The 27,536-nt window shown below is 37.9% G+C and overlaps 1 protein-coding gene across 2 annotated transcripts in view; it reads left to right on the plus strand.

Moving 5' to 3' along the window:
• Positions 1 to 7,862: 7,862 nt before the first annotated feature.
• The window catches only part of LOC141436087 (uncharacterized), a 47,118-nt gene continuing 27,444 nt past the window's right edge, over positions 7,863 to 27,536 (plus strand). Inside the window, exon 1 of one of the 2 annotated variants that reach the window (XM_074098936.1) lies at positions 7,863 to 8,081. In XM_074098936.1, the coding sequence (XP_073955037.1) occupies positions 8,007 to 8,081 (75 nt within the window). In that variant the 5' untranslated portion in view covers positions 7,863 to 8,006. The remainder of the gene's footprint in view (positions 8,082 to 27,536) is intronic. The other variant, XM_074098937.1, reaches the window with a different exon arrangement.

Consider the following 27,536-nt stretch of genomic DNA (forward strand, 5'->3'; position numbering starts at 1 on the left):
ATAATAAGGGTTTTTTGACAGGCGAATATGCTAGATGGCGTTAGTATGGGTTAATTTATAGTTAACTAGCTTTTGACCGCGGCTTGCCCGCGTGGAATTCGTTTATCGCGGCGCCGTTCCCTTGCGAACTGTGCATTTTTCCGGGATATAAAGTAGCCCATGTCNTTCAATTTTTGGGATTAATGGCCCCATCGAACGATGCGATGATTCCGCCAATGTCGAGGTTGGATAAGACACTGCCAGACGACTTCAGGTCGAGTACGGTAGAGCTGTCCTTGTTCGGTAGAATACCAGCCACAACCAATCTAAAACAAAAAGTAACCACTGCCACCACTGAACACACACTACTTAACGTATAGTTAGACACAGTTTAACTACGGGATTCTTTTTTTTCAACTAAGGGATTGCAAGGGGATTCGGTTTGGATTAAAATTTGATGTTATTTTTAGATAAAATGAGTCTAGTATACTACAAAAGGGGGAGAAAACCAGTGTTAAAAGGAAAACGGTCTACAGATGTTATGGGGTAGTAGGTCGTACATAGGAACAGATATTTTTGGACATTCCAAGAATATGTGTTCCAAAGTTCCTTCGCCATACCGCATTCACATATTGAATTGTCCTTAATTCTGAGTTTAGCAAAAAAACCGGGGAGCAAAAGTGACCAAGGCGCAGCCTTATTATTGTCGTCGTGTTCAGTTTATTGAATTTCGGTATTTAAAAAAACCATGGTCTTGAAGGAAGGTCGGGCTGCAAGTTACCATAGTGTCGTCTTGGTCTGCTGTGATCTGTGCCACAAATTTTCCCCAGATCTCAGAAAGTTGAGGACGGACATTAGATCTTAAGTCACGACTAAAGGATTTGTCATAGGTATTGATTCCTAACTGGATAGCATCTTTTGCATATTGGTCCACTTGTTCATTGCCTACTATGCCGCTATGGCTGGGGATCCAAGCCAGAACTACCTGAAGATTATTTAGATGGCATGATCTTAGCTTTCTCTTAATTTTTAGAGTTAGATAGAAGTTATCTTTAGAATGGAAAGGGAGTTTCACTAAGTCCTGTAAACAGCTCAAGGAATCTGATAAAATTATGGTCTTATTGAGTTGATGAGATTGTATGTAGGATACTGCCTCATATATAGCCACAGACTCTCCGTGAATACCGAATACTGCGCTGGACATTTGAAACTCAATATAGTTTGGTGACTGGGAATCCAGACCGCGGATCCGACATTTAAGTCCCCAGAAGTTTTTAGAGGCGTCGGTATATATTTTTGTCCACCCATTCCATTTCTTATTCATGACCTCAATAAATTCAGCATTAGCAGCAGCAGATTTTTTACGTATTCCCAATCAAAAACTACAGTTGGTTCGAAAATTAAAGTTTCATAATCAAAACAGAAGATGGGTTTTTATTAAAGCGGAAAACAGGGACAGACATAAATTTGTTAAATGATTTAATTAGAGGAGCTCTTTATGTGACCAATAATTGGACGAAGTCGAAAGGTTAGACAGGCGTTTAATTTACGATTATAGGATGGTTAGGGAATTGGGTAACATTTAGAAAAAATCTATCGGCCAAATATTGTCTGCGGAGTATGAGTGGAGGATCTAGGCATTCTACCTGTAGTGCGTTTATCGGAGAGGATTTCATGGCACCGACAACAATTCTCAGACCCCTAGCTTGCATCCTGTCAAGTTTTATTAATGTTAGCTTGCTACACGGTTCTAGGATAAAACTACATAGTCGAAGTGACTTCGAACTATAGCATTATAAAGTATTTTTGGGTGTACGGGTGAACTACCCATCTAACGCCTGATAAGGACCGCATAACATTCAGGCTTTTTCACATTTATTGACAACGAAATTCAGATGATGAACCCCAGACAGTTTCGAGTCAAGATATACTCCCAGAAATTTAACTTTGTCCAAAGCAATAGCTTGATTTTCTATACTAATATTTATGGGTGGGATAACTCTTTTACGAGAAAATATAACAGTATTACATTTGGGGACCGATAGTGACAGACCATGGCGATCTAACCAGTCTTTTAAGTATGAAAGGGCTGTATTTAGACTTGACGCGCAGTCATCGCGAGGGAGAGTACTATACAGGACAATATCGTCTGCATACTGCAAAATATTACTAAAAGCTATCAACTGAATATTGTAAATCAGACGTATAGAGGCTGTACAATAACGGGCTTAAGACCGAGCCCTGGGGTAGGCCCTTCCATACAGGTCGAGATGGAAGCGTAGTACCATTTACCCGGACGCATATATATCGAGCCATGTATAGATTACATATGATGTTTGTCAATCTCATCGGAATACTCAGCTGGAGCATTTTCTGCCTGAGTATGGAGAGATTGACGTTATCATATGCTGAAGATATATCTAAAAAAACTCCCACCAAATATTGATTTTTGCTGAAGGCCATTCGAATATCAGTTGTTAAATACTCAGACTGTCCATAGTTCCCAACCCTCTACGGAAACCAAATTGTGATTTAGCCAGGATATTACGATTCTCTAAGATCCATTCAAGACGGTTTTTGATTAAATGTTCCATAATTTTTGCCAGGACCGAAGAGAGTGCTACAGGGCGATAAGAAGATGGATCATTAGGATCTTTACCGGGTTTGAGTAAGGGGATGACAATTTGAGTTTTCCACGCTTCTGGCACCACTCCCGTGATAAAGATCAAGTTTATAATTTCAAAAAGTACATTTTAGTCTCACGTGATGCATTTATCAAAACGAATAAGGGATACCGTCAATTCCCGGCGCAGAATCTTTAAGGTTATCTAAGGCACATAAAAGCTCGGGGAAGGAGAAAGGTTCATCCATACTATCCAAAGCAGGATGGATTGAGAATTTGGAGTAGGGAATAAGTCTTCAGCTGGTACAAAGGGAGGTGACAATCTGTCCATAAAGGCTGGCAACCATGAATCAGTGGAGTTGGATGTTGTATTAGAATCGGAATTCATACCGCGTCGAAAAGCTTTATTCTCTTCCAACCAGAGACACGGGGAGATCTAGGAGACAGTGATTCACAGAATTTAGTCCAACCCTGTGATTTCTTTTTTGAGAGCAATCTCTTTGATTTAGCTAGGGTCTTCTTGAAGGATATGTAGTTGTCCATGGTGAGATTAGCAGAATATGTAATTCAGCACGATTACGTTCATGAATGGCTTTAGTACATTCTGAATCCCACCATGGAGGCGAGGAAATTTTATGCCGGGCTGTATTTTTAAGAGGGATGGCTAGGTCAGCAGCTTTAATGAGTAGATCTACAAACTTAGGGTATACTTCGAGTAAGGTTATCACACGTCAGGTTCATCCAAGCTGCTGATCTCATCATCTAGGCTTCGGGAAAATTTGCCCCAGTCGGCCTGGGCGGTTCTGTATTTTAAGAGGGGAGGAGAAATTGAAGGCGAGGGGTATGAATTTTATGATAGTGGAGAGTATAGGAAAGTGGTCGCTGCCGAACGAACGATCTAATACCTTCCAATTAAAGGAGGATATTAAATTTGAAGAGACAAGGGTCAGGTCTAATGCACTAGAATTTTGAAGGGGTGAAGTCCTTCTTGTGGGAGAGCCATCATTTAAAACGCAAAGATTCAAATCATCAAGCATGTCTAACAAAGCAGCAGAGTTTGAATCACAAGTGGGAGAGCCCCATAAGGTATGTTTACAGTTGAAATCTCCTAGAATAATATAAGGACCTGAAATATTTGAGAGGATAGTATTAAGTTCTGATAATAAAGCTAAAGTTGGATGAGGAATGTAGACTGAAAAAATGAAAGATTTAGTAACCTTACTGCAATGATATTAATACCAGGGCTGTGGTTAGGGATAGAAATAAGGTTATACATAAAGATCTATTAACAAGGAGAGCGCAACCTGCGTACCCGTCGCTTCTGTCGTCTCGTAGACATGAGTAACCCGGAATCCTAAAGGTGGACTCTGGTTTTAACCATGTCTCAGCGATGGCAAAAGCCACTGGTTTAAATTTGTTTAATAGATGAATTAGATCCGGTTTTTTATTTCTAACACTCTGTATGTTCCACTGCAAGATATTCTGATCCATTAGCGTTAGAAGTAATAAGAGGAAGAATTGTTTGTAGCTGGGACAAGACATTGTTCGGTAAGACATCGCCAAACTTGCGAACCATATTAACTAGGAGTCCAGTTAGGAGCTCCAACAAATTGTCATTTGGGGTTGTAGAACTAGGGGGATTAGTCAGTGCACACCCATTGGGCATGACTGAAGGGGGTTCACGAATTATTTGTTGATGAGTCTGTCTATCATACATTTTTTCAGAACGTGCTTGGCGAGTTTGCCTTCGTTCGGTGAAAATTGTTTTTTTATATGATTTCTGTGATGGGGAATCTTCTATATAATTTGGGGTGGGTGCCCTGGACTGGACTGGAGAGGGGGAGTGGTGATTAGGGAATGGAAGAGGCTGGGGTGTATCAAACGGTTTTTGGAATACATCCGCATAACTTGTCCTAACGGGGCGGAACCGCTGAGCCGCTTCAAGATATCCAATATTTTCTTCAGACATAACTAGTTTTATAGCCTTTTGACGGCTATGTTCAGGACACTTTGGATCTGTAGCTTTATGAGGCCCAGAGCAGAACAAACAACTTATTTTGTTTTGTGGCACTGTGCAAGATTCACCTGTGTGTTGTTGGGAGCAGTTGTAACAACATGGCTTAGACCTACATTTTGCTGCTATGTGGCCAAATTTACAGCAGTTTCTGCATTGTATGGTTGGGAGGTCATAGGTAGCAACTGGTATAGATGTGTTGAAAATATATATTTTCTCTGGAAGTGATTGAGAGTGAAAAGTAAGAACTACTGTGTTTGAGGGGATCCATTCTGGGCTTGTCCTTCCCTACGCACTTTTCTGAACAATCTGCGCGCTTTAATTATCTGACCAGTTGAGCAACCAAAGTTTGAAGGGAAATCAATACCTGAGACCAATTCCTCAAGTGACCACTCAGTCGGGATGTTTTTCACTACACCCATCTAGATACTTGATACCGTGGGATAGACGCAGTTAATTTGTTTTTTGTATAAACTCAGAATCGGAAAAACAATTTGCCTCATTTGCTGATTTGAAACTAATGGCAATTTTATTACGACCCATGGCTTTTATTGAACCTTCCAAAATACCTTTAATATTGTTTTTATGTAAAAGCTGAGCTAGTTTCAGGACGCGCAATGTTAAACCAGCTGAGGGGTCTGGCTCCGTCCTACTGATGTGAACCACAAAGGGTCCCTTGTCTGCATCTGAATATTTCAAGGGCGGATCGTCTGCGCTATAACGGGAGTGACATACATATTTTGAATAGAATCCCCAGGATTGAGTTTTTTTCGGAGACTCGGATATGCTAACAATACCACCATCAAGCATTGCATCCCCAATTTGCATTTGTGAAGCTTGAGTGAGAGGTAGAAATGAGCCATCGTATGAGTCTTGTGATGACATACCCTCATTTGTGATAAACGACAACGAGCCTCCTTATCGGGAGGATCTTTGTCACTCATGCTAAAAAATGCCAATACTTACGTGTAAAACCACCTGGATGATAAAATTGTTATAAACCAACACCAATATTAGTAAAAACTACCCAGGTATTGAACCGAGATCACTATTCTTAGAGATTACACCGGGGCACGTGTGTACACCAACGAATCAACGAGCGAATCTCCAGAACAAAGAAGGAACAGCTGATAATGTCACTCTGACTTTGACGTGATGAACCGACGTCGGATATGTCCACGTTTCCGTTTCGTTACGCGCGTTTACTATCACAAAAACTTACACTATTCTTTAACATTTCCAAGAATTTTAAAAAAATATTTTTATCACAAGTTTTATTTTATTAATAAGTAATTGAATTAATTGTATTGTATTGTAACATTAACACATTACAATTATAAATAAATAAATAAAAATAAATAAATAAATATCACGGAACAATTCACACCAATGACCTAGTCCCAAAGTAAGCTTAGCAAAGCTTGTGTTTATGGGTACTAACTACTAAGCAACGGATAAATATAATTATAAGATAGATACATACTTAAATACATAGAAAACACCCAAGACCCGAGAACAAACATTCGTATTTTTCATACAAATATCTGCCCCGACACGGGAATCGAACCCGGACCTCAAGCTTCGTAGTCAGGTTCTCTAACCACTAGGCCATCTGGTCGTCCAAACCAATAAGACTGTAACTAACATGAAGTATATGGGACTAGAGCCTGAAATAAACTTGAAAAAATATATAAGTACCTACCTTCCAGTGTGACTGTTGCATGTATTGAACTAGCTGTTGCCCGCAACTCTGTCTGCGAAGAACTCGTACGCAATTTTCCGGGATAAAACTATCCTTCCTCGGAACTCAAACTATCTCTACACCAAATTTCGTCTAAATCGGTTCAGAGCTTTGAGTATTAAGGTATTGAGTATTGAGGTTTAAGCGTGAAGGAAGAGGTCAAAAAGAGTTACTTTCGTATTTACCTAACATATAACAAGATTTAAATTTACATTAAGTACTTACCTACTCTTCTTTATATTATATAACTAATTAATTACTAACAAAAAACAACTGATTTTTTTTCCCTAGGGTGACTACCCGATTTGATTGTCAGGAAGACCCGGAATTTATAACCGGATAACGTAAAAAAAAACACAATACAGATGGCTTCTAATAAAATGTTTTTTTTTCTTGATTGGTTATTATTATTGATTTTATATTTGTTTAAGTATATTTTAAATGTTCTCGACGTTTTATATTATTATTGTAAAATATTATTTTACACATTTTTCGTAAGTAATATTTCGCGAAATTGCAAAACAATTTGTTGGCTCAAACAATTCATTTTAAACAATTTTGTGCACAATAGTTACAGTAGGTAAGGTACAGTACATTGTTAAAAACTAGGTACTGACTGAACTAACTATTTTTTGTATGGAAAGAGTTTATCAACCATCATGTTTTCAACTTATTTTTAAAACAATAATTAGTTTTAGATTCTTCCTCGGCAGTCGGATCGGTGTCGGGGCAGATATTTGTATGAAAAATACGAATGTTTGTTCTCGGGTCTTGGGTGTTTAATATGTATTAAGTATGTATATATCTATATAATTACATTTATCCGTTGCTTAGTACCCATAACACAAGCTTTGCTAAGCTTACTTTGGGACTAGGTCAATTGGTGTGAATTGTCCCGTGATTTATTTATTTATTTATTTATTCCTCCGAGAAGAGATTGTTGAATACGCGGTAGGTATAAAGTACCTCCTCGTCCTTTTACCACAGAATATGCATAAGTACTTAATACTACTTTTACCATAATCACAGAATATTCGTAAGTAATAGTACAAGCCATAATAGTTACAGGCTCGAGGTTCCACATATTTATTGCTTAAAGCTAGTTTAAACAACGATCGTATATTTTAAGTTGCTTAAACTTCAGACATATTGTTCCAATTTCCAATGTTAACAAATAACAAATATTATCAAAATTTAGTTGTATTAATTTTTCATGCTTTCTTTCTATTCTGATCTCGGTAAACCTTTTAAGTGTCGCTTACTAAATAATTACAAACAATCTTCGTACAATCTACCAAGTAACAAAATATCTGCTCAATAAATCACATTCCGACCGTCATAATCATGGTCAAAACATATATTATTGTGATAGGACAGGAAGCAAAGACTACAGTATAGGAAGTATGAAAGCTCGCTGCCCGCCTTGCGCACGCGCGCGTAAGCCCCGCCCACCGGCGAGCGCGCGAAAAATGAGCTTTTTCCGGCACTCAGCAGCCAATGGCGACAGTCGTGAAGCAAACGCCGCGCGGGCACTACGCAAGTACGTACGCAGGGAGCCCTTGGTATGTTTACGCGCACGGCAAACTTACGCGACAAAAACTTTTAACCAGTTCTAATAGAATTTTCATGAGTGCAAGTGCAGGCACAAAATGGACTCTAACACTAGTAAATCATCGTCATCAGCCCCAAAACCCATCAAAAAGGAAAACGAAGAAGAAATCAAGGTATGAAATTTAATAAGTATTTTGTATTCGGATTCCGACATTGATGTGAGTTTCCGTTGTTCTTCGCGGCTCGGGTTGTTGGCAGCAGCGCTATGCTCGTAAGCGGAGACAGCGAGTCGTATTTTTAAATTCGATATGCTCACGTCGAGGGGACCTCCACAAAGGCGGTCGCGGGGTTACGCCGAATAAATTATCAAGTATACGGTTACAATATTAATTACATTTTGCGATACACAATAAAACTCGTGTAATATCACGTTTTCGAGGCCTTTTCCAGCCATTAAAGTGTGTAACACGATATCTGAAGCGCGCTCGGATCGCTGTAACCGGAGTCGCTGGATGTTTTGATAATAGATATAGGCGGCGCCACTGTGTGCGTGCATACCGATATCAACCGGGATACATGTGTGCGTGCGGGGTAATTTTAGACGTTCCTTTGCTCAAAACGTAACTCGAGACCGTCCCAGGCCGCAAGTCGACGCTTCAATTTATTGTTTTCATCTAATTATCACACTGTATGTTTAGAGGTGGGTAAATCCGGATCTGAAGATTCAAAAGAGTCAGATCCTCAAGCGGATCCGAATCCCTTAATGACTCCTTTCAAATCTTATTGACTCCGGAGTTACTAACTCCGACTGGATCGAGCGGCTCGCCTCGCTCGTGATCGCCGTCACGCTCACTCACACAGACTCGCTCCGTCCGCCTGCTTTCGCTCTCGCTCGGCTCGGATCGATCGGCAGGGCTACTACGAAACTCGAAGTTCGTATCGTACGTCCCTCTCGCTCTCGTATTAAATAGTATAAGTGTCAGAGGGACCGCACGACACGAACTTAGATTTTGGAGTTTCATAGTAGCCCTGCGGATCGATCTTGGACTTGGATCTTATTATCTATGTTTGGTTGGTCGGTTCGGTTCGGTTCGGTTCGTAGTAGCCCTGCGGATCGGATCTTGGACTTGGATCTTATTATCTATGTAGTCAGCGGGTGGGGCACCGCAGTACCGTACCGACACCGACCGACCGAACCGAGCCGGAGCGGATCGGCCATAGATAAATTAATAATCGCTCGAAAGAACCGGAGTCAATAAAGGAGTCGGATTCAATAAGCGGATTCGGTACCGACACCGGAGCTGGATCTAGTGAGTCAGATCACTTCGCGGAGTTGAGATTACCCATGTCTAGTATGTTTGATGTTAATTGCGTAAACAAATTAAAAAGTTGCGATTGTTGTCTATAGCCGCCCCCGCTGCCCGCGCGCTTTTATTTTGGCGCCGCAGAAATAGTTTGACATGTCAATAACCTCATTGCCGGTGTCCACGCGGTGTGACGTCACGGGATATATGTGAGACGATTGGTGAAATTTTGAGGTCAATCTTATTTATTGTAATTGATTGTGACACCCACTGATACTTGTAATTATATCGTAAATTATTGCTAAGATCGTGATCTCAAAAAGCAAAGAAATTTTTATAAATATATTTTATGTCTTGCTTGAATGTTATCTGTATGATTATTTATTTGAATGGGTACGCTTGCCAAGCTCCTCAATATTTTAATTTCCTATTTTGCTGCGTACCTACCAGGGCTGCGCTTGCGTCACGCGCACTTCAGAAACAGAAGCGAGTACGAGTGTTTCTTAAGAGCGCGCAAACATTTTGTCCAACTCGTCACTGGCGCGATCTCCGTCCCGCGGCCCGTGTTTCGCCCGCACACAACCACGGTTTGCTGTGTGCGTACGATGCGAGCGTTGCCGAAACATTAAACACATCTTGATCGTTGTACATTTTCCGTCGTAGTAAAATTAAGAAAAAAAATTGTTGCGATATAAATATTTTTATTCCTTAACATAATAATTTATTTTATTACTTACAAGCTTTTTACTTATCTTGCCCTGTTAGTATGTTAGTTATTAGTAGGTATGGATAAATTTTGGAAGCTAAACTTGACTAAATATGCGTTTTCAGATTAAGTTAAATTTTACATACGTGTGTAAATCAAATGACAATGCAGTATATTATTATGATTTATGAAGCCTGATCTGATGATGGAGCTGGAAGGTGGCCGTAGGAACTCTGTAATAAATCTATATAACCACATCGACTTTTTGGCCCTAGATGGCAACAACGTATAAAAATTACAGTCAGTAAAAAAAGCTGGCAATAAAAATTTAATTTTTCAGTGCGCGCAAAATATTTAGTTTCAATGTTTCTTACGCATATGATGGTATACTGTGTGAGGGCACGTAATAATTAGTAAATAAATGAATATTTCATCATCATTGCTCATAATTATTTTCATCTAATATCTTTAAACGAGCAATTCCGAAATCCCCGATATATATATATATATATATATATATATATATATATATATATATATATATATATATATATATATATTTCGGCGATAATGTGTACGTGTATAAGATATTGTATGAAATTTTACATAATTAGGCCTTAAACACTCGTGTGATGCTATAACGATATTCACTTCGCTGGTATCGTTAACCCACACTATGGTTTCAAGACCCCTCTTTATGTAACAATTGCATAAAATACTATTAGTAGATTGTACACTACGGGGATAAAGCACTTTATTATGTCACGGGTACGGTATTGAATCCTGAGCGTAACAAAGGACTCCAGATTTAACTCCCGAGCGCAGCGAGGGTGTCGTGCGTTAACTCCCGAGCGAAGCGAGGGTTTTAAGATGGAGTCCTTAGATCAGATGGAGTCGACTTCTCTGGGAGTAGATTATTAACAATGCGTAAGGCGTCTAATTTAATGGACTACGGAGTCCAATGACATTTTAGTAACAGGAATTTCATTAGCTATCGTACATGTTCGGAGACAGTCTATCAAAACTTAGTAGTATCCTGGAATGTTTAATAAACATTAATCTTCATTTTATATGATTTCACTTGGTACGTACCTAATAAAATACTGTGCAAACTAGACAAAAGTATTATTACTGAATAAAATTGTGGCAAAATCTAATTTTTTTAAAGTTGAAAATGCGTCATACATTTTACATATTGGGACTTATAGAAATCTCATGATTAGATATATTCGACATTTCAGCCTGTTCTATTTTCCGTCTGAAAATAAATGCAATCTTAAAATCAAGAAAGTAATGTTATCATAAATCCGAATTGGATTAAATTTAACACAAAAACGTATTTATTATTGATCCTGAATGTACAGTAATGGGAATTAGTATTGATAAATAACCTTTTAATGGTAGTATAGTACCTGATAAAAAAATGCTATCTTAAAACCAAAAACAGTAATTTTACAGTAACTTTAATTCCGATTTGGAGTGAATTTAACAAAAAAATATATTTATGGAACTAGATTTCTATCTTGGATTTACAGTAATGGTAATTAATAATGATGAATAACCTTTTCTAAGCAGCTCATACTGTGTTAACAGTACTGTGTTTTTTCATCCCAAATGATTTTCGTTTATTGCCCATATCTAAGAATATAAGACTTTTACTGTACAACAAGATTTTATTTACTTTTATATCATACTCACTATCATACTAACAAACATACTAACAGGGCAAATTAAATAAAAGCTGTAATAACTTTAAGTTACATTTAATTTTTTTAATAAAATATTTTTTTTGCTGACTGTACCTTTGTCCCTGGTTACCACCTAGGACTCGTCAAGACAAATCTAATGAGCCCAAACTCGATGGGTTATGTCGTTTTATTACAGAGTTCTTGTGGTTACCTTCCAGCTCCATCATCAGATCAGCTTCATGTCATAATAATAATATTACATTGTTATTTTATTCACACATGCACGCAAAGTTTCATCTCAATCAAAAATCGGGAAGTGGGTCAAATTTAGTTAATACTTACACACTACATACTAACATACATACTAATATGGCAAGTTAAATAAATGCTTGTGAAATGTAAAATGCATTTACCCGTATTAGTTTGAGTGAAAATTGCGAAAATTTAAAACATTTAATTTTAACATGTAAAATTACTTATCAAGTATCAAGCAATTGCGGACACGCTATAACTATCGGGTGGTTGCAGTAAAGGTTGATAACCTTGCGGAGAGCGCAGAGCGATACGTCCGTTCCTTGGGAGAGCCCGGCGCTTTCTGAGTCGTAACTATTAACGCGCGCGGTTATATAATCGATTTAGGACCCAAGTTTAGAAAATTGTCAAAATTAAATGAGCTATTATTAAGCGCTGAAAAAAATATTACAGACTAAACATTTCCTGTAGATTTATAATAAAATTGTTTTATTGGCAAATACATCACAACAAATGAGATAAAAAATGATGAAGTAGACCGATTTAGACTTTTTGAAGAATGGTATTTGAATAATAATAACTAATATTTTGATACATATGATGACCCTATGTCTTAAAAGACTATATTTCCTATTATAAAATACTAAAGTTACACTGTTTGTGGTGGGTTATAATGGAAATATTTCACATGAAAGACAGCTCTGACGCGTATTTTTGTAAAACCTCACTAACAAAATGATTTGGCAAAAAAAAATCGCTGACGGAAATAAATGGAAATTACCGCTATACATCAGAATAAGAGTTTATCTATATGTTACATTAGTTTTTCCTTAAAAAACGTAAGCATTTAGACATTAATAAGGCATTTGAAAAACCTCAAAATCGCTGAATGGGCAATTTTTCGTTTGCACGCTCTTAACGTTAAAAATCAGCGTAGAATTTAATGTTTAAATTCAAACAAGACCACAAAATACACTTATTACTTTACTAGCTGTTGCCCGCGGCTCCGCCCCCGTTCCAGTCTTTTTTTTATTTTGTTACGCACAAACCTTGTCCTGATAATAACGAACACAACAAAAAGTAATTATCCAATTTGGTATCGTCGTTCGGAAGTTATGCGCGTACATTTAACTACAAAATATAGAGTCCGTTAGACCTACTAATAGCACAGAAAACAGATGATATAGAAACTAACATTTTTCGTGTAATATTGTTTCTACCTCCAAGCGTTTTATACGAGATATACGCGTAAATGTCACTCACGTTTATCAAGATCTTTGCCGCACTGCAGCTTCTTCAATTAATTTTTACTGTTTTTTATCGCATTCTTAATACTATGATTTGAAGTAAATCATACAGCCTAGCCCAATACCACCTTACAATGCCCAAAATACTAAAAATATCAAAGAGACCATAAATCTTTCATGCATAAAAACGTAATTCAAATTATCCGGTTAACAATACGGAATCAAATCCAGTTTTCGTTCTAAATGCAAATGTCAAAATGTAAGCAATTTGTCTTCGGCCATCGCGGGTGCAATTGACGTGCTATCAGCGCATGCATGCATGTTGGAGCAATAAAGAGCTCGCATGAAATGTATGAGTTTGATGAAGGATTGTTTTCCTGAAGTTGATAAGTTATTGGATTTTTGTAAGAGTCTTTGCAGACACTTTTTATGAGAGGGATCGCAATACAAGAACATTTTTCATTCTGTACGTTTGCCCTCGTATGATGTAGAGAGAAAGGAAACAAAGATTACAAATTTAATTTGAACATCCTTATTATATTTCTACTAAGTTTTATGAGATTAACTTGATAAACAAATATCTTGATAAAATCTCTACGCTCATAACTTAACTATTGTTACGTATCTACTGTGCTAACCTATTATTCGCCATGTATCATCTTAAGTAGTTAAGTGTACAAATGTAGTTAATTAAGGCTGGTTGATTTCCTGAATAAATAAATAAATAAATAAAATAAATAACCATAAGTATCCCACAAACATTTTAAACTACTAAGTACATTGATAATAGGAATAGCTAGATTAGATTCACTCTTTTATGCAATTTTTTACGTGCGTTAATTAATATATTTTTCATTTGCTTTCAGCTTTTTTCATTTTTGACCAGGCAATGCAGATTTCGTAAGATAGCATATAATAGCAATAGATTTATTTTTGTATTATGATTAATGACAAACGAGTAAGACTAGACATTAATTAGAAGATTTGAAATTATATGCATGGGTAGCTGCGACTCGCTTAATTGCAAATAAGCATAAATGTATATTAATATCACTTACAAGCCCATCACAAACAAAAGATAGAATTCAAATTTTATGTTATTAACACTAACTGCTTCTGGAAATTAATAATTAAATATCCTACCTAAAATATTGCAAATATGATGAAAATCTGCATCATTAAAATATTTTTATGTTAAATATTTAATACCTATGGAACCGATGAAAACGGGTTAAATATGCATGCGTGTACGTTACCAATTACCATCGATGATCGATCAGAGGGGCTACTAATACGAAATTCGAAAATCGAAGTTCGTATTGTACCGTCGCTCTCACTATCGAATTAAATAATATTAGCGTCAAAGGCACGGCAAGATACGTATCGCTGTGTATCACCCAAATGAAGCTTAAACAATTTCCCAGCTACACCGTCTCGTATTACCTTGTCAGAACCCAAGTTGCCCTGTTTACACAGTGCAAGTTGCACTGCGTATGCGCAAATTATTGGGCCAAGGCCGTGACACGGTCAGCGGACATAATTTCATTACGAGCTGATCCCTTGACGCATAAAGCGGAGTGATGCTTCAATGTCGGCCGTTTGGCCAGATGTGAACTGACGTATTATGTATGAGACATAATGCGCGTGCGCGTCGTATCTTACAGGGCTCCGCCCGATCCTTGTTTTAGCGCCTGCATATAATAAACGGCTAAGTATGTGCGATTATTTGTAACTGCACAGCTGTCTAATATATTTGAGAAACATTCGCAGTATTAAATGTGTAGTTGGATTTTGAAAATATTATTTCTATAGACGATAAATTTGCAATAACTTGCAAGGAAGGAAAATGACAAAAACTAATCATATTTCCCATTCAAGGTTGTTGGTACCACGTTCCAAATTATCCGGGTAGAACTAAAGACTTGTCTGCGTATCCGGTAGCCATCATGGTTTTTATGATTTATTTCATAGTTAAAAATTAAAAGGAAAATTTTATTTTCTTCTTTTTAGAGCGTAAATAAATTAAATTGAAAGCAGGTTTTCTAGCGATGGTTCTTAGATATATTTCATCAAAATCAGTTCAGCCATTTTTGAGATATTGAATTTTGAAGTGACAATTTCGGGCGTTTTCCAACTTTTTGTTGGTTAGGTTAGTTTAGTTATGTATGAGTTTAGATCCCCTGATTTTATATTTTTTCTCAATTGTCGGCGAATTATATTAAGGTGCGGCCAAACCGCTGCTTAAAAAACGGTGACGGCACGGAATCGCAGTGACGCAACGTATGCGCACCGTTTTTATCGCATGCTGTCCACACCGCTGCTTGAAATACGGAATCGCAGTGACGTGCCGTAAACTTGAGTATACTACGTACTTAATAATGACTCAATGTCAACAAAAAGGGCTGAAATGATTTTAGGGATACATAACTAGCTAACTAACTACCATAACTAAGTAATACTTATAACACCCCTCTTTCTGCGTCATAAAAATAAGGGTGTTACAACTTTGACACCAATATATGTCTGTCTGAGGCATCGTAGCTCTCGATCGGATGTTTTTTTAACGAGAAAGCAAGTTTCCTTGCAATTGTTCTTAGCTATAATTTTTGAGACAACCATTTTTAAAGGGGGGGGGGGTGGGCAAAGTTTCTAAGTGGGTTACGTTATTGCGTCGATGGTTAAAAGCATTGTTAAGTAGCCAGAAACCAAAGCTTAGTTTAACCAGTTAACTGAAACAGTGGGCAAAATAACGAGTTGCATGGAGTCAGCGCGATGACACGCGATAGCTCGTTGTAACCGACACCGCCGATGCCTTGCATTGTACATCTCTGCGAGATCAAGGGAAGAGACTGGGCGTGAAGGTACAAATGTTTCAGTTTTGACCACATTGGACAATGTAAGGAAAGTACATACATCTATGCTGTGCTAGATCAGGCCGGGAGACTGTGCGTGAAGATACATGTTTCAGTTTTGAAGACGTCAACGTGTGTGGATTTGTGAATGATTGATGTGAACGAGTGGACCGAATGAAGACTTCTGTGGAATGAATGCGACGAGCGAGTGAGTAAAATAGGCTGCACCGATTTTAAAGAAACAGCTTAGAACTAACGCAAAGAAACTCGCTTTCACGTGAAAAAACCGAATCAAATTGGTCCAATCCGTTTGAAAACAATGATGCCACAAACAGATAGACTGGAGAGGTTTTTTGTGTTGGGGGTAAAAACAGCGGAGTTTCGCATCTGCTTCCCTCCTTTCCTTTCCTTAATCTATGGCGGGGGGTGAACAAGCAACACCTCCCCGGGAGGCGTGCATGCGAGTATTATGTGTCCATATCGGTTTCAGTTTAACACGATCAATGTGACCCTTCCTACTACGACTTAAGCACCAAGTTCCCTTGACACGTAAAACTGGCAAAGACAAATCTAGGTCTGGAGATAGATGTGGTCATAAAAAATTGTGGCGGCTACGGTGCCTGTGAAATATTGTAAGTTTTAAAATGGTGTTGTAATGAAAATTGATTGAACGTTTCAATTTCTAGCAAAAACTTTTTCGTCGCCAGTCTTGTATTTTTTTGGATGGCAATTTTTTAACGTTTGAATAACTATGTACCTATGTTATCGTTCAAACTTTTTTGCTGACTGTACCTGCAGGACTACTACGAAAATCGAAGTTTGTATCGTACGGTCCCTGCATTGGCATTGACGGGACGGTATGATACGAACTTCGATTTTCAAATTTCGTAGTAGCCCTGCTGCATTAATTGTCAATTGTCATCCAATCTGCATGTAATTTCATGTCCTGCAGGGCTACTACGAAACTCGAAACTCGAAGTTCGTATCGTACCGTCTCTCTCGCTCTCGTATTAAATAGTTTAAGTGTCAGAGGGACCGCACGACACGAACTTCGAGTTTCGAGTTTCGTAGTAGCCCTGTTGGTCACTGGAAGTGGATCGAAATTAACGAGATTCGAAGCAAACAAAGAAATATATACCTACGTGGTGAAATGAAGTTAAATAAAAGCTTGTTATAAGATTTCCCACCTGTTGACAAGATTAACTATAGTCATACATTTCTACCCTCAAATTCAATAATAATAATTCAATTTCTGTATTTCAAATTCAATATAGTATTTCAGTATTTTCGAATAGTATTTACATTATATGATTTAAACGACAATACGCACGCAATGACCTATGCTATCCTTCATGTTGTCTATTTGTAGTAATATATATTGTGTATTTTGTTGTTGTGAATTGCAAATGAATTTTTCTATTCTTAATCTCTTCTAAAAAATCATAATATTTTTTGGATAACAATAAACCATGCATAAGATCGTGTGCAAAAGCGAGTACATAAAATACATATATTATACTGGGAATAATATAAAATATCGGCCAGAACTAAACTAAAATGTAATAATACACCCATAATCTCGGTATTACCGCATCAAACCGGCCTCGAGTTCCACAGGGTGACAAAACCAGGTTTTCGGTCACAATAAAAAGAACCAATCAACTTTAAATACCCTTTACACGTGTAACAGAAGACGCGGCTGTTTTCGGCGAGTCGCTTTTAGTGCGGTGTCGGATTACACAGTCTCGGGTTACGCCGGAGCCGGACCCGACAGTTATTTTTACTATTTCGATAATCCTGGGGTTTGATTTTTAAATTTATTTATTACTGCCGTTAGTATTTTAGTGTAACACTATTACTTATACTTACACGTTTCCTAAAAAAAAAATTTTTTTTTTTAGGAAACGTGGTCTGAAAGAAGATGTAGTGACAAAAATTGAGAAAGGTATGCTGAGATGGTTTGGCCATGTCGAGAGAATGAATGAAGAACGATTGACGAAAACAGTGTATGAGGCGAGTGTGAATGAAAGTGTTGGAAGGGGTAGACCTAGGCGGACGTTTCGAGACCAAATCAGGGACGTCTTGAAAAAAGGCCAGGTCAAGAGTACCCTAAACTAGGGAATGCAATCCCGACTCGAGATCGTAAAATCGAGATCCCGCGGGATTGATATTTCTAATCCCGCGGGATCCCGAGATTTTTTGATGAATCTTTTTTAAAAAAATCACATCACTGTAAACGATGAAAACTGCTTCTTCTCAATAAAACAAAATATTATTGGAAACAAAAGCCTTTATCTTCGTTTAATTCTGTCGAATTAATATCTACTTGGTTTGGTTCTTTAGGATATAATCGTGTGATTAAATTTTTAATTTATTTCCTTAGAGATATTTACTTGGCATTGGAAAGTCTCGTCGCCCTTTCCATTGCTCCAAATCATCTTGATAATTATGCGGATTTTTCAAATATAACAATAACAACGCTGCAGTTGCTTTTATGCCGTCCGTCCGTCATTCAGCGCACCGCTCGCGTCGCGAGCGGATGTGTGCAACATCGCTGACCATTGCCGCCTAATCCCGTCAATCTCGAACGAGATCTCGTCATATTATGCTTCGGGATTGATCCCGAAAAATTACACGGGATCTCGCGAGATCGGGATCCCGCGAGATCGGGATTGCATTCCCTACCCTAAACCGAAGAGCATGTATGAAGGAAATAATGAAAGTGGACGAAGCGAAACAAGTATGTAAGGATCGTAGCAAGTGGAAAGAAGTGGTCTCTGCCTACCCCTACGGGAAAGAGGCGTGATTATATGTATGTATGTTAATTGTTTGATTGATACTTTTTTTGCGGTGATTATACATTTGTTACGATGATAACGGATTTATACTCATCAATGTGAAATTTGATCATTCATATTATGATAAACGTACCTACAATCAACAATAACCTAACCAACAAAAAGTTGGAAAACCGACATTGTCACTTCAAGGTTCAATATCTCAAAAACGGTTGAACCGATTTTCATAAAACGTGTCTAAAAACCATCGCTAGAAAACCTGCTTTGAAATAAAAAAAGCGCATTCAAATCGGTCCACCCGTTTAAGAGCTACGGTGCCACAGGCAGACACACATAGCGGTCAAACTTATAACCCCTCTGTTTGCGTCAAGGGTTAAAAACACGAAACGAACATGTTATAGGACGAAACAGATACAATACAATACAATACAATACAAAGACTCTTTATTGTACACCAGACATAGTAAGCGATACAGAAAACAGATTATTAAAATTACAAGGTGAGCAATAGGCGGCCTTATCGCTTAAGAGCGATCTCTACAGATGTAAAAGTAAACACTGAAAATACTGTTGCATAAAGTTGTTTTGTTATAATGGCATATGAACGGTATATACTGTCAGTCTATTTTTAATTTATATGTATATCTACTTATAAGTAGTAATATTTGAAACGTTCATCGTCCAAAAGCTAAGTCGTTAGTCGCTATTGTATGTAGGTATACTTACATATTGTACATTTGAATATTATATACACTCTGGATAAAGTAAAAGTTAGCAATGGAAATTATGATTTGTATGAAAAGATACGTGACCTGATAGGTCGAAAAGGTGTACCGGTGTAATTATTAAGAAATACGATCTATACCTACAATCGTTTTAGAACAACCCAGCTTTTCTCAAGCGCTCTACGCGAAAACCAAAACCCGAACCTAATTTTTAATCTCCAGATATTTTTAATTACATAATTTGAGAACGCTGGCGGGTTTCAATTGCACGTTTTAATTATTCTAAGTTGTCGACATCCGAAGCGGCGTCGTCGTTAATTTTAGTGTAAGAGGAGCCTCCGTATCCCATGCCAGCCTGCTTTAATGCACGAATAATTAATTTTCTACAATTACGTAACGTGAGGTTACGTACTTCTAAGTATTTCCCAAAATTGGGAGCCGTATCGGGTGGCTTTATTCAATTATAATTATTTTATGGCACGCGTGAGAAAAATGTTTGGTGGAGGTTTAATCAAGTACCAGGGTAGTTTTCTTTTAGAGATAACGATGAATTATGTATTTATATATATATAGCTGTTGCCTACGAGAGTAAAATAGGTAGGTTTGGATTTCAATTATTACTAGCAAACTATTTATTCAAGCGAGCACTTTTGCACGTAAACGGATCTCCGTTCTTCAAATATGTTTATTTGTATTTTTAATGAAGAATTAGCATTCATACAAATGTACATAATCAATTTGTCTTTTGCAATGAAGGATTCATATAATTGTACTGCTTTCCAAGCCCACACTAGGCCTCCGCCCGGCTGCGCTTGCGAACCCGAGCCCGTGTCATTAACGTCTCCGGCAGCGTCATTTGACGCCGCGTCACCGGCTGACGTTAATTTTTGTGAAAGGCGAACCGTCTGCGCATTTTTACACTTTAATCTTTGAGATTTTGACGTTAGAGCGCTGTTGTTTGAGTTGCTCCAAATCTATGCAACTGAGGGAAATATCAAAACGAAGATATACTTTTTTATCTCACATTTAATTTTGATCTGTTTGAGTGTGCGATACAATGGTTATTTTGATACTCTCACATTGGCTGAAGGATTGCAACTCCACTCTTTCTTACAGTGCTTTCATTCTAGCATGGTGCGGGTGACACTTGATGCACCGTTTCGTTTTAGGTACTCAAAAAAAGTTGCTGCGGTCTAAATATAATTATGGATATTTTATATTCGTTAAGTGATTCGTGCGTGGTTCTTCTAAAATTAGACGTGAAGTACGCATTTATATCGGTCAATAGGGTCACCCTGCTAAATGAAATTAAAATACATGTCCCGGAAATTTATAACTTTCTTCTCCAGTGCTACCACAGTCCCTCAAAACTAATTCATAAATCGAATGAAATTCTTTCGGCCGTCGGTTGTCAGCAGGGTGATCCCCTCGGTCCAGCGATTTTCAGTTTGTCTATAAATCCGATAATCCACACAACCTAAATTCAAAATTTAAATATTTGGTACCTCGACGATGGAACCTTAGCCGGAGACGCACAGACAGTCCTAGCTTAGCTGATTTGTTGCATGTTAAACTTACAGCACTCGCATAGGTTTAGAATTAAAATTTTAAATAATTTTAACTACGTTGCTCTAAACATAAAAATAGTAGGTATCGAAGGACAGTCTGCACCTCCTCGGCTCCCCCATCTTCGAGGAGGCCATTCCTCTTCTCTTAAGTAAATCAACAACAAAATTCAGTAAGTATTTGACCACCTTGTTCAAAATATTAGTCACCCAGCTATTTTATTTTGAATTCTGTTTGTTGCCCCTAAATTCACTTGCCTACTTCGCCCATTTTGGAAATTCCCCCATTTGATCATACCTTGACAGGCTATGAAACCCAAATTGAAAAACATCTTGAACATTCATCTCAGCGAGCACTTTACCGATAAGGAACGGCGGGTTGGTAACCCGCAAAATTTCAAGTGTGGCTTTGCCGGCATTCCTATCTTCGATCCACAGCACGCTAGATCTCGCAGGTAGAATACTTAAAGTCCCAGCGGGCATTAATTGCGAGATTGCAAGCTTGAACGAGGCCACGAATGCCTGGCTAGCTGGACCGAGTCCAAATCTCCCGCCCAAACCACATAGGCAAAGGGTCTGGGATACTATAGCCTCCGTCACCACCTTACAGACATTAATAGAACCTTCAACAGGCAGGGACTGGGCCAGACTGTTAGCTGTGTCCATGCCAGAATCTGGTTACTGGCTCCATGCATACCCCTCGCCCAACTCTGGAACTTTTATTTCTGGAACTTAAGTAAACGACATTCTCAAAAAAGCGCTCGTTAGTGCCAACGATCCCGCTGCTCTGGAGCCCCGATTGTACGGAGCGATGGCAAGCGCCCTGACAGAATGTCGTTGATACCCTGGAAGAATGGCCGTGCGCTGGTGTGGGACGCTACCTGTACAGACACCCTGGCGGTGTCCTACCTAGCAGCAACTACCAAACGTGCAGGGGCGGCGGCAGACGCCCGGGAACGCCTCAAGGTCATAAAATATAGCTGTCTCGGCGCCCACATATCATTTCTTTGCTTTCGGCGTCGAGACTCTAGGTCCTTGGGGTAAGGGTGCGCTGGAGCTACACAGGGAGCTCAGCAATAGGTTAAGGGAGGCAACAGGCAACCCTCGCGCCGGCAGCTTTCTCGCGCAAAGTATCGCAATCGCAGTTCAACGCGGGAATGCTGCCTGCGTGATGGGCACGATGCCAAGAGGCCCACCTCTCTTTTTTAATTAAAGTTTTAGTTTATTTCAATTTAATACTAGTTTTAGCTCTATAGATATTTTGTATTTTCTTAATATTCCTTATTAAATGATTTCCGATTACGGATGTATATTTCAGTTTTCGCCTGAATATGTATGACTGGCGTAAAATATTTGAACATAAAGAACTATGTTATGCGAAATAAATTTAACCTATCAGCTTTTCTTAATCAATTAAATAAAATTCAAAGCACAATTAAGTGAAGAAACGTAATATGCATGTAACGTAACACCAGAGACTCGTTTAGTGATGGGACCTAATGGATCTGGAGTTATATTGGTAAGTAACGAACATTCTTATTAACTCCGTTTAGCCTTAGTGACAAATAGGTAATATTCCAAGTTTCCAATCTAGAATTTCACTAATCGGATTAATGATGACATTAATTATGATTAAGATTTTAAATTATTACTTTTTTTGACTCAAGTTTCGACACTTTCACTCTCTAGTCTATGATATTGACAGCTGTCACCCGCACCATGCTAGAATGAAAGTACTGTAGACTCCCTTGCACATGTTCGCGTTCGCCGTTTGAATTTTAACACTTTAAATTTGGAATTAGAATTAACTTGCCAGCCTTAAGTAGATGTGCAAAAGAGTTTACAACACTGTCGTTTTTTGTCGCACAAGTTCGTATTTATCGAGCTTCAGTAAACTTCAGAAAGCAATACCCACATGGCATAATAGAAATACGAAGGCAAAACATTATTCGATTTCGCATATTGTTTTAATGTATTTTTATGTTTTATATACGTGCGAAGAGCGCATAAATATTTCTATTTCTATTCATTACATCTGTAAATCCCGTAACAAACACATAGGCATTTCTTTGTTTCAAAACAACTACCTAAACATCAATACTTTTACTTATTTATACTTTGAACTGATTTTCAAACCTGAAGTACTTAAAGTATTTTATAATTGAGTTGTGTTTTATTTGATATTAGTTCATGTTATTGTTTAATTGTCCAATTTAAATCCAATCCAAGCGTGATAGTATCAATAAGGTAGTCAATTTAAAAAAAAGACAACCGTGAAATTTATACGCCGATGAGATGAAACTTGAGACTGGCTACAATTTTATTTTTATAAAGATGAATAATTTGAACAGTGTAGTAAAAATTATATGTTATCTTGGAGTCGTACGTAAGTAACACATAAATATTTTGCAATGATATAATATACCCTAATTTGCACCGAAAAATTGTAACCGGATACAAATTCGAAGTCCATGGCCACCATACAAAAAACTACCTTTCATAGGTATTGAATTATAATTATAACACGATCACAGTATGCTTAGTGTATTTTCCCGTTCACAAAATACGTCTCGATCGCGTTCGCGTTAAAATCTCAATTTGTATGGAAACACGGACAGCGCCTCTAGCGGAAAGTTTGCTCAACAACTTTTTCATCCGCGTACCGTAACGAAAACGGGTGAAACGCCGCACCGTGGACATTTGGCGGCTACGTATCGATCGACGATCGAGCATGATTGAACGCTCGATTTAGTTAACGTCTTCGAATAGTAAACGAATGTTTTGCAATGTGAAAACGCCACACTAGAGGCACAGGATCGATCGCTAACTTCCAAGCTTCCGGATTAGAGAATAGTTTTTTCACTTCTCATGCTCGTAAAGTTTGTGTTTATGCTGTATCTAGGCGACATAAAATGACTTTTTATGTTCTAGTGCATAAAATAAAATCGTCGTCTAAGACAAACAGGTTTCAACAGCCACAAACAAAAAGTTTGTGCATATTTTTTAATTTATATAAAACTAAAAATCAATCACACCAATCATATTAAATCAGTTAAATTAAAAAAAATATATAATAATGCATAAAAAATAAAAGGTACATAGAAAGTGAATTATTGTTTCCACTATTGCTATTTCATTTCCTCGCATTCTAAGTGAAAATCAGTGTAAAACTCTAGCATTAAACCCATTTTCCCCTCGACGTGCCTATCCACCCTCGCCGTACCGGCTCGGGTGGCTATATGAACGTCTTGGGTAAAATGGCTCGTTTTATGCCCTTGTTGTACAATCTACTATTAATCACTTAATTTTACTGCTAAAAACATAAAATTAATGATAGCGTCAATTCAATATATCATACCGGCCAAGTACGAGTCGGAATTGCGCACGAAGAGTTCCGTACCATTATCTATACAACATTAGACATTAGCAAAAAACACGTTTGTTATATTGGAGGAGCCCCTTTAAAAAAGTATTTATTTTGTTCTGTTTTTAGCATTTGTTGTTTGTGGCAAAAATAAATTTCAGCTGTCTAGCTATTACGTTTCTTGAGATACAGCCTGGTGACACGTCGTTCCTATGATTTCTCCAGGATTTTATCATCTTCAGGATCTGATGCCAATGGGACCAATTCGAAAATATAATATACATAGAAAGAAAAAACTATCGGTCAGCCGTCGTTGAGAAATCGGAGAGCTTCAAGTATCAAGAACTTAACTAAGCATCGTGAAACTCGAAGTTCGTATCGTACCGTCCCTCTCGCTCTCGTATTCAATAGTATAAGTGTCAGAGGGACCGCACGACACGAACTTCGAGTTTCGAGTTTCGTAGTAGCCCTGCAGGCCCTAAAATAATACATTTCTAACTTAAATTATCATGAACCACAAATTTAATACTAAACGTACTTCTCCCAACCGGTTTCAAAGAAGCGGTCAAAGCGTGTAATACTAGACTGTGCAGTCGATAATATTGTGATATCCAATATAACATAAATGCTTTTAATGGTAGCTGGCTAAGGTAAATTTAGGAGCGCTCGTAACGCGACACCTACCGGCAACCTACGCACAACATGGTGTTGCCAGCACGAAAAACAATCCCGGTAGCTGTGGGAAAATTATTGCTTTTACATGGGTTTGAAATGTTCTATTGATGCGTTTAGGTTATGAGTCACTACATAATCGTAACAGAGTAACAGATATTTAAGTAGCGTGTTGTGTGTTTTGCTGCTTAATATAAGCGTAATCGTTTTAAATGCGTTTTAAATTAATATAACTTCTATGTGGCGTTAAAGCATCAATATGGCTGTTAGGCAAAAGTTATGGACTTAAAGATGATAAAGAAATATTGCACAAAATTGAAGACTTGTAAAACAAATCGATAAAAATTCAATATTTTGGTTTGGCCCCTTGGCTTACTATATCTACCACCTACTGCTGAGAGTCTGCGCAGCTGCGTCAGAAGAAAAAATACTTTTTCCATGTGTATGTTTTGTCAAGTAATGATTTAAAAAACCCATAACAATACAATATGCTAAATGTTAACATTCAGGGTATTGAGCCATGCAACTGTGTCCGTTGTGAGGTGCAGCGGTTGTGCACTCTTGGAATGCATTAAATCAATATTGCATAATATTGAACATGAAACTACCGTGAGACTCACTCATATTAAAAGCCGCGTATTAAAAGTGCGTGAAGCCATCGAGATTAGTCGTCCGCGAATTTCAACCGGGATAGTGGTTGGACGTATCTCCGAGTTGGAAAACGGTGTTAAATACTCGTGCTGCGTCATCGGTGTGTGTGAACGTACCTTTACGAGCGATGTTGTTAGTTGTGTGCTACCCTATATTTGACAGTTGATGATGATGAAAACGCGGTAGTTGTGTGCCGGTGTCAGTTCGTCGGGTAGTCGCGCGAACAGAGCGGCGCTGCAGCCGCTGAGTCGCGTTGCTCCGGGGACGAAGGGCTACGGATTAGCCCGAAACATGTCGAGCTAAACTCGATTTAAGACGTGAGTTATCCGGGTCATTATATTATATTGCATAATATTGTTACGCATAATTTTTTTAGCCGAAAAATCGACATACCTAATCATCTTTGAGCATAAATTATTACGCATAACATAGCATAAACATTGAAAGCATAGTCGTCACATATGTAGACTAACATCAAACAGCATTAATATACAAAGACATAATAATTAATTCGCATCGTTACAGAAAGCATAAATGTGTTTACTCCCAAAAATTGTAATGTACATATGTCATATAGCAATAAAAATTTAAGTATAGCAAAAGTCATAATACTCGTATGTTTAGGAACAAAGGCGAGGTCGACGAGGTCCGCGGACCCCTATTCTGCGTAGTTTAGGCGCTTCGAACCTGCACATCATGCTGTCCTAACCTAATTTATGTTTAATAAAATGTTGGAACTGAAATTATGGTTTCTGAAAAATATGACAAATAATTATTAGCCTAAATAATAATATGTATAATATAAATTAGTCAAATATATATTAGTCCAACTAAAATTATTCTAAAACTGTTATATGATATGCCAAACAAATTAGTAGCCAAAGTACTATGCGACTGTACTATACTGCTCAAAAGAAAATAAGGGCCATGCGAATTTTATGGGTGAAACGAAAATACTATCTTTATAACATTCCTGGTTTAAAAATGGTTTTAATAGAACATAACACAGTACAAATACTTTTCATTCAATTAAATGTATTCAATTAAAAACGCAAACATATTTTTGATTTAATTTTACCGGTAAAATTCAAGTGGCCCTTATATTATTTTGAGTACTTAGAATATTATGCTAATACAAATTATGCGAAATGATGAAACTATGCCAAATTATAATATGTCAAAAAAAAGCGAATGAAAGCAGCAAGTCCTGACAGCCCCGAGTACTAGTGCAGAACGCTGGATTATGTGCTCCATCCATGGTATCTTCGCCGCGTTCACACAAGACTTCCACCCCCACTAATTGCAGCAGCCGTGCATCCTTAATCTTGGCACCACAGTTTTCCTTATTGTTTTATATTGTAACTTTCCCTTATTGTAACTTTATATCATAACATTCATAACCCTGTTTCAAATATATGCCAAACTATTAAATAAGTAATGATTAAAGTTTTTGAAAGTATAATTCCGGAAAGTGAGTCAGCTCCATACATGTGTGAAAAACTAATTTTCAAAATAATTTCCTTGACCCACTGTCCAGAGCCTAGCATCAATAATCAAACAGTCTACTATCATGCCACCATTCATTAGCCCAGTCGGCAAACAGATCGAGTGACACCAGCGGAGCTTATAATTCACCTAATGCTGTGTAACGCGATCGCCTCCTACTAATGTGCGGAACAAATATCAACGGTACAGGGAGCGGAGGGAATGGCTTTGGTTACGCTTTTTAACGACTTCGAGAAAGTGGGGTGACCGTGGATGCAAGTGCGCGAGTTCCATTGTGGCGTCTAAGGGAGGCCTTTGT

The sequence above is a fragment of the Choristoneura fumiferana genome, chromosome 16 (genome assembly GCF_025370935.1).
Source record: "Choristoneura fumiferana chromosome 16, NRCan_CFum_1, whole genome shotgun sequence".
NCBI lineage: Eukaryota > Metazoa > Arthropoda > Insecta > Lepidoptera > Tortricidae > Choristoneura > Choristoneura fumiferana.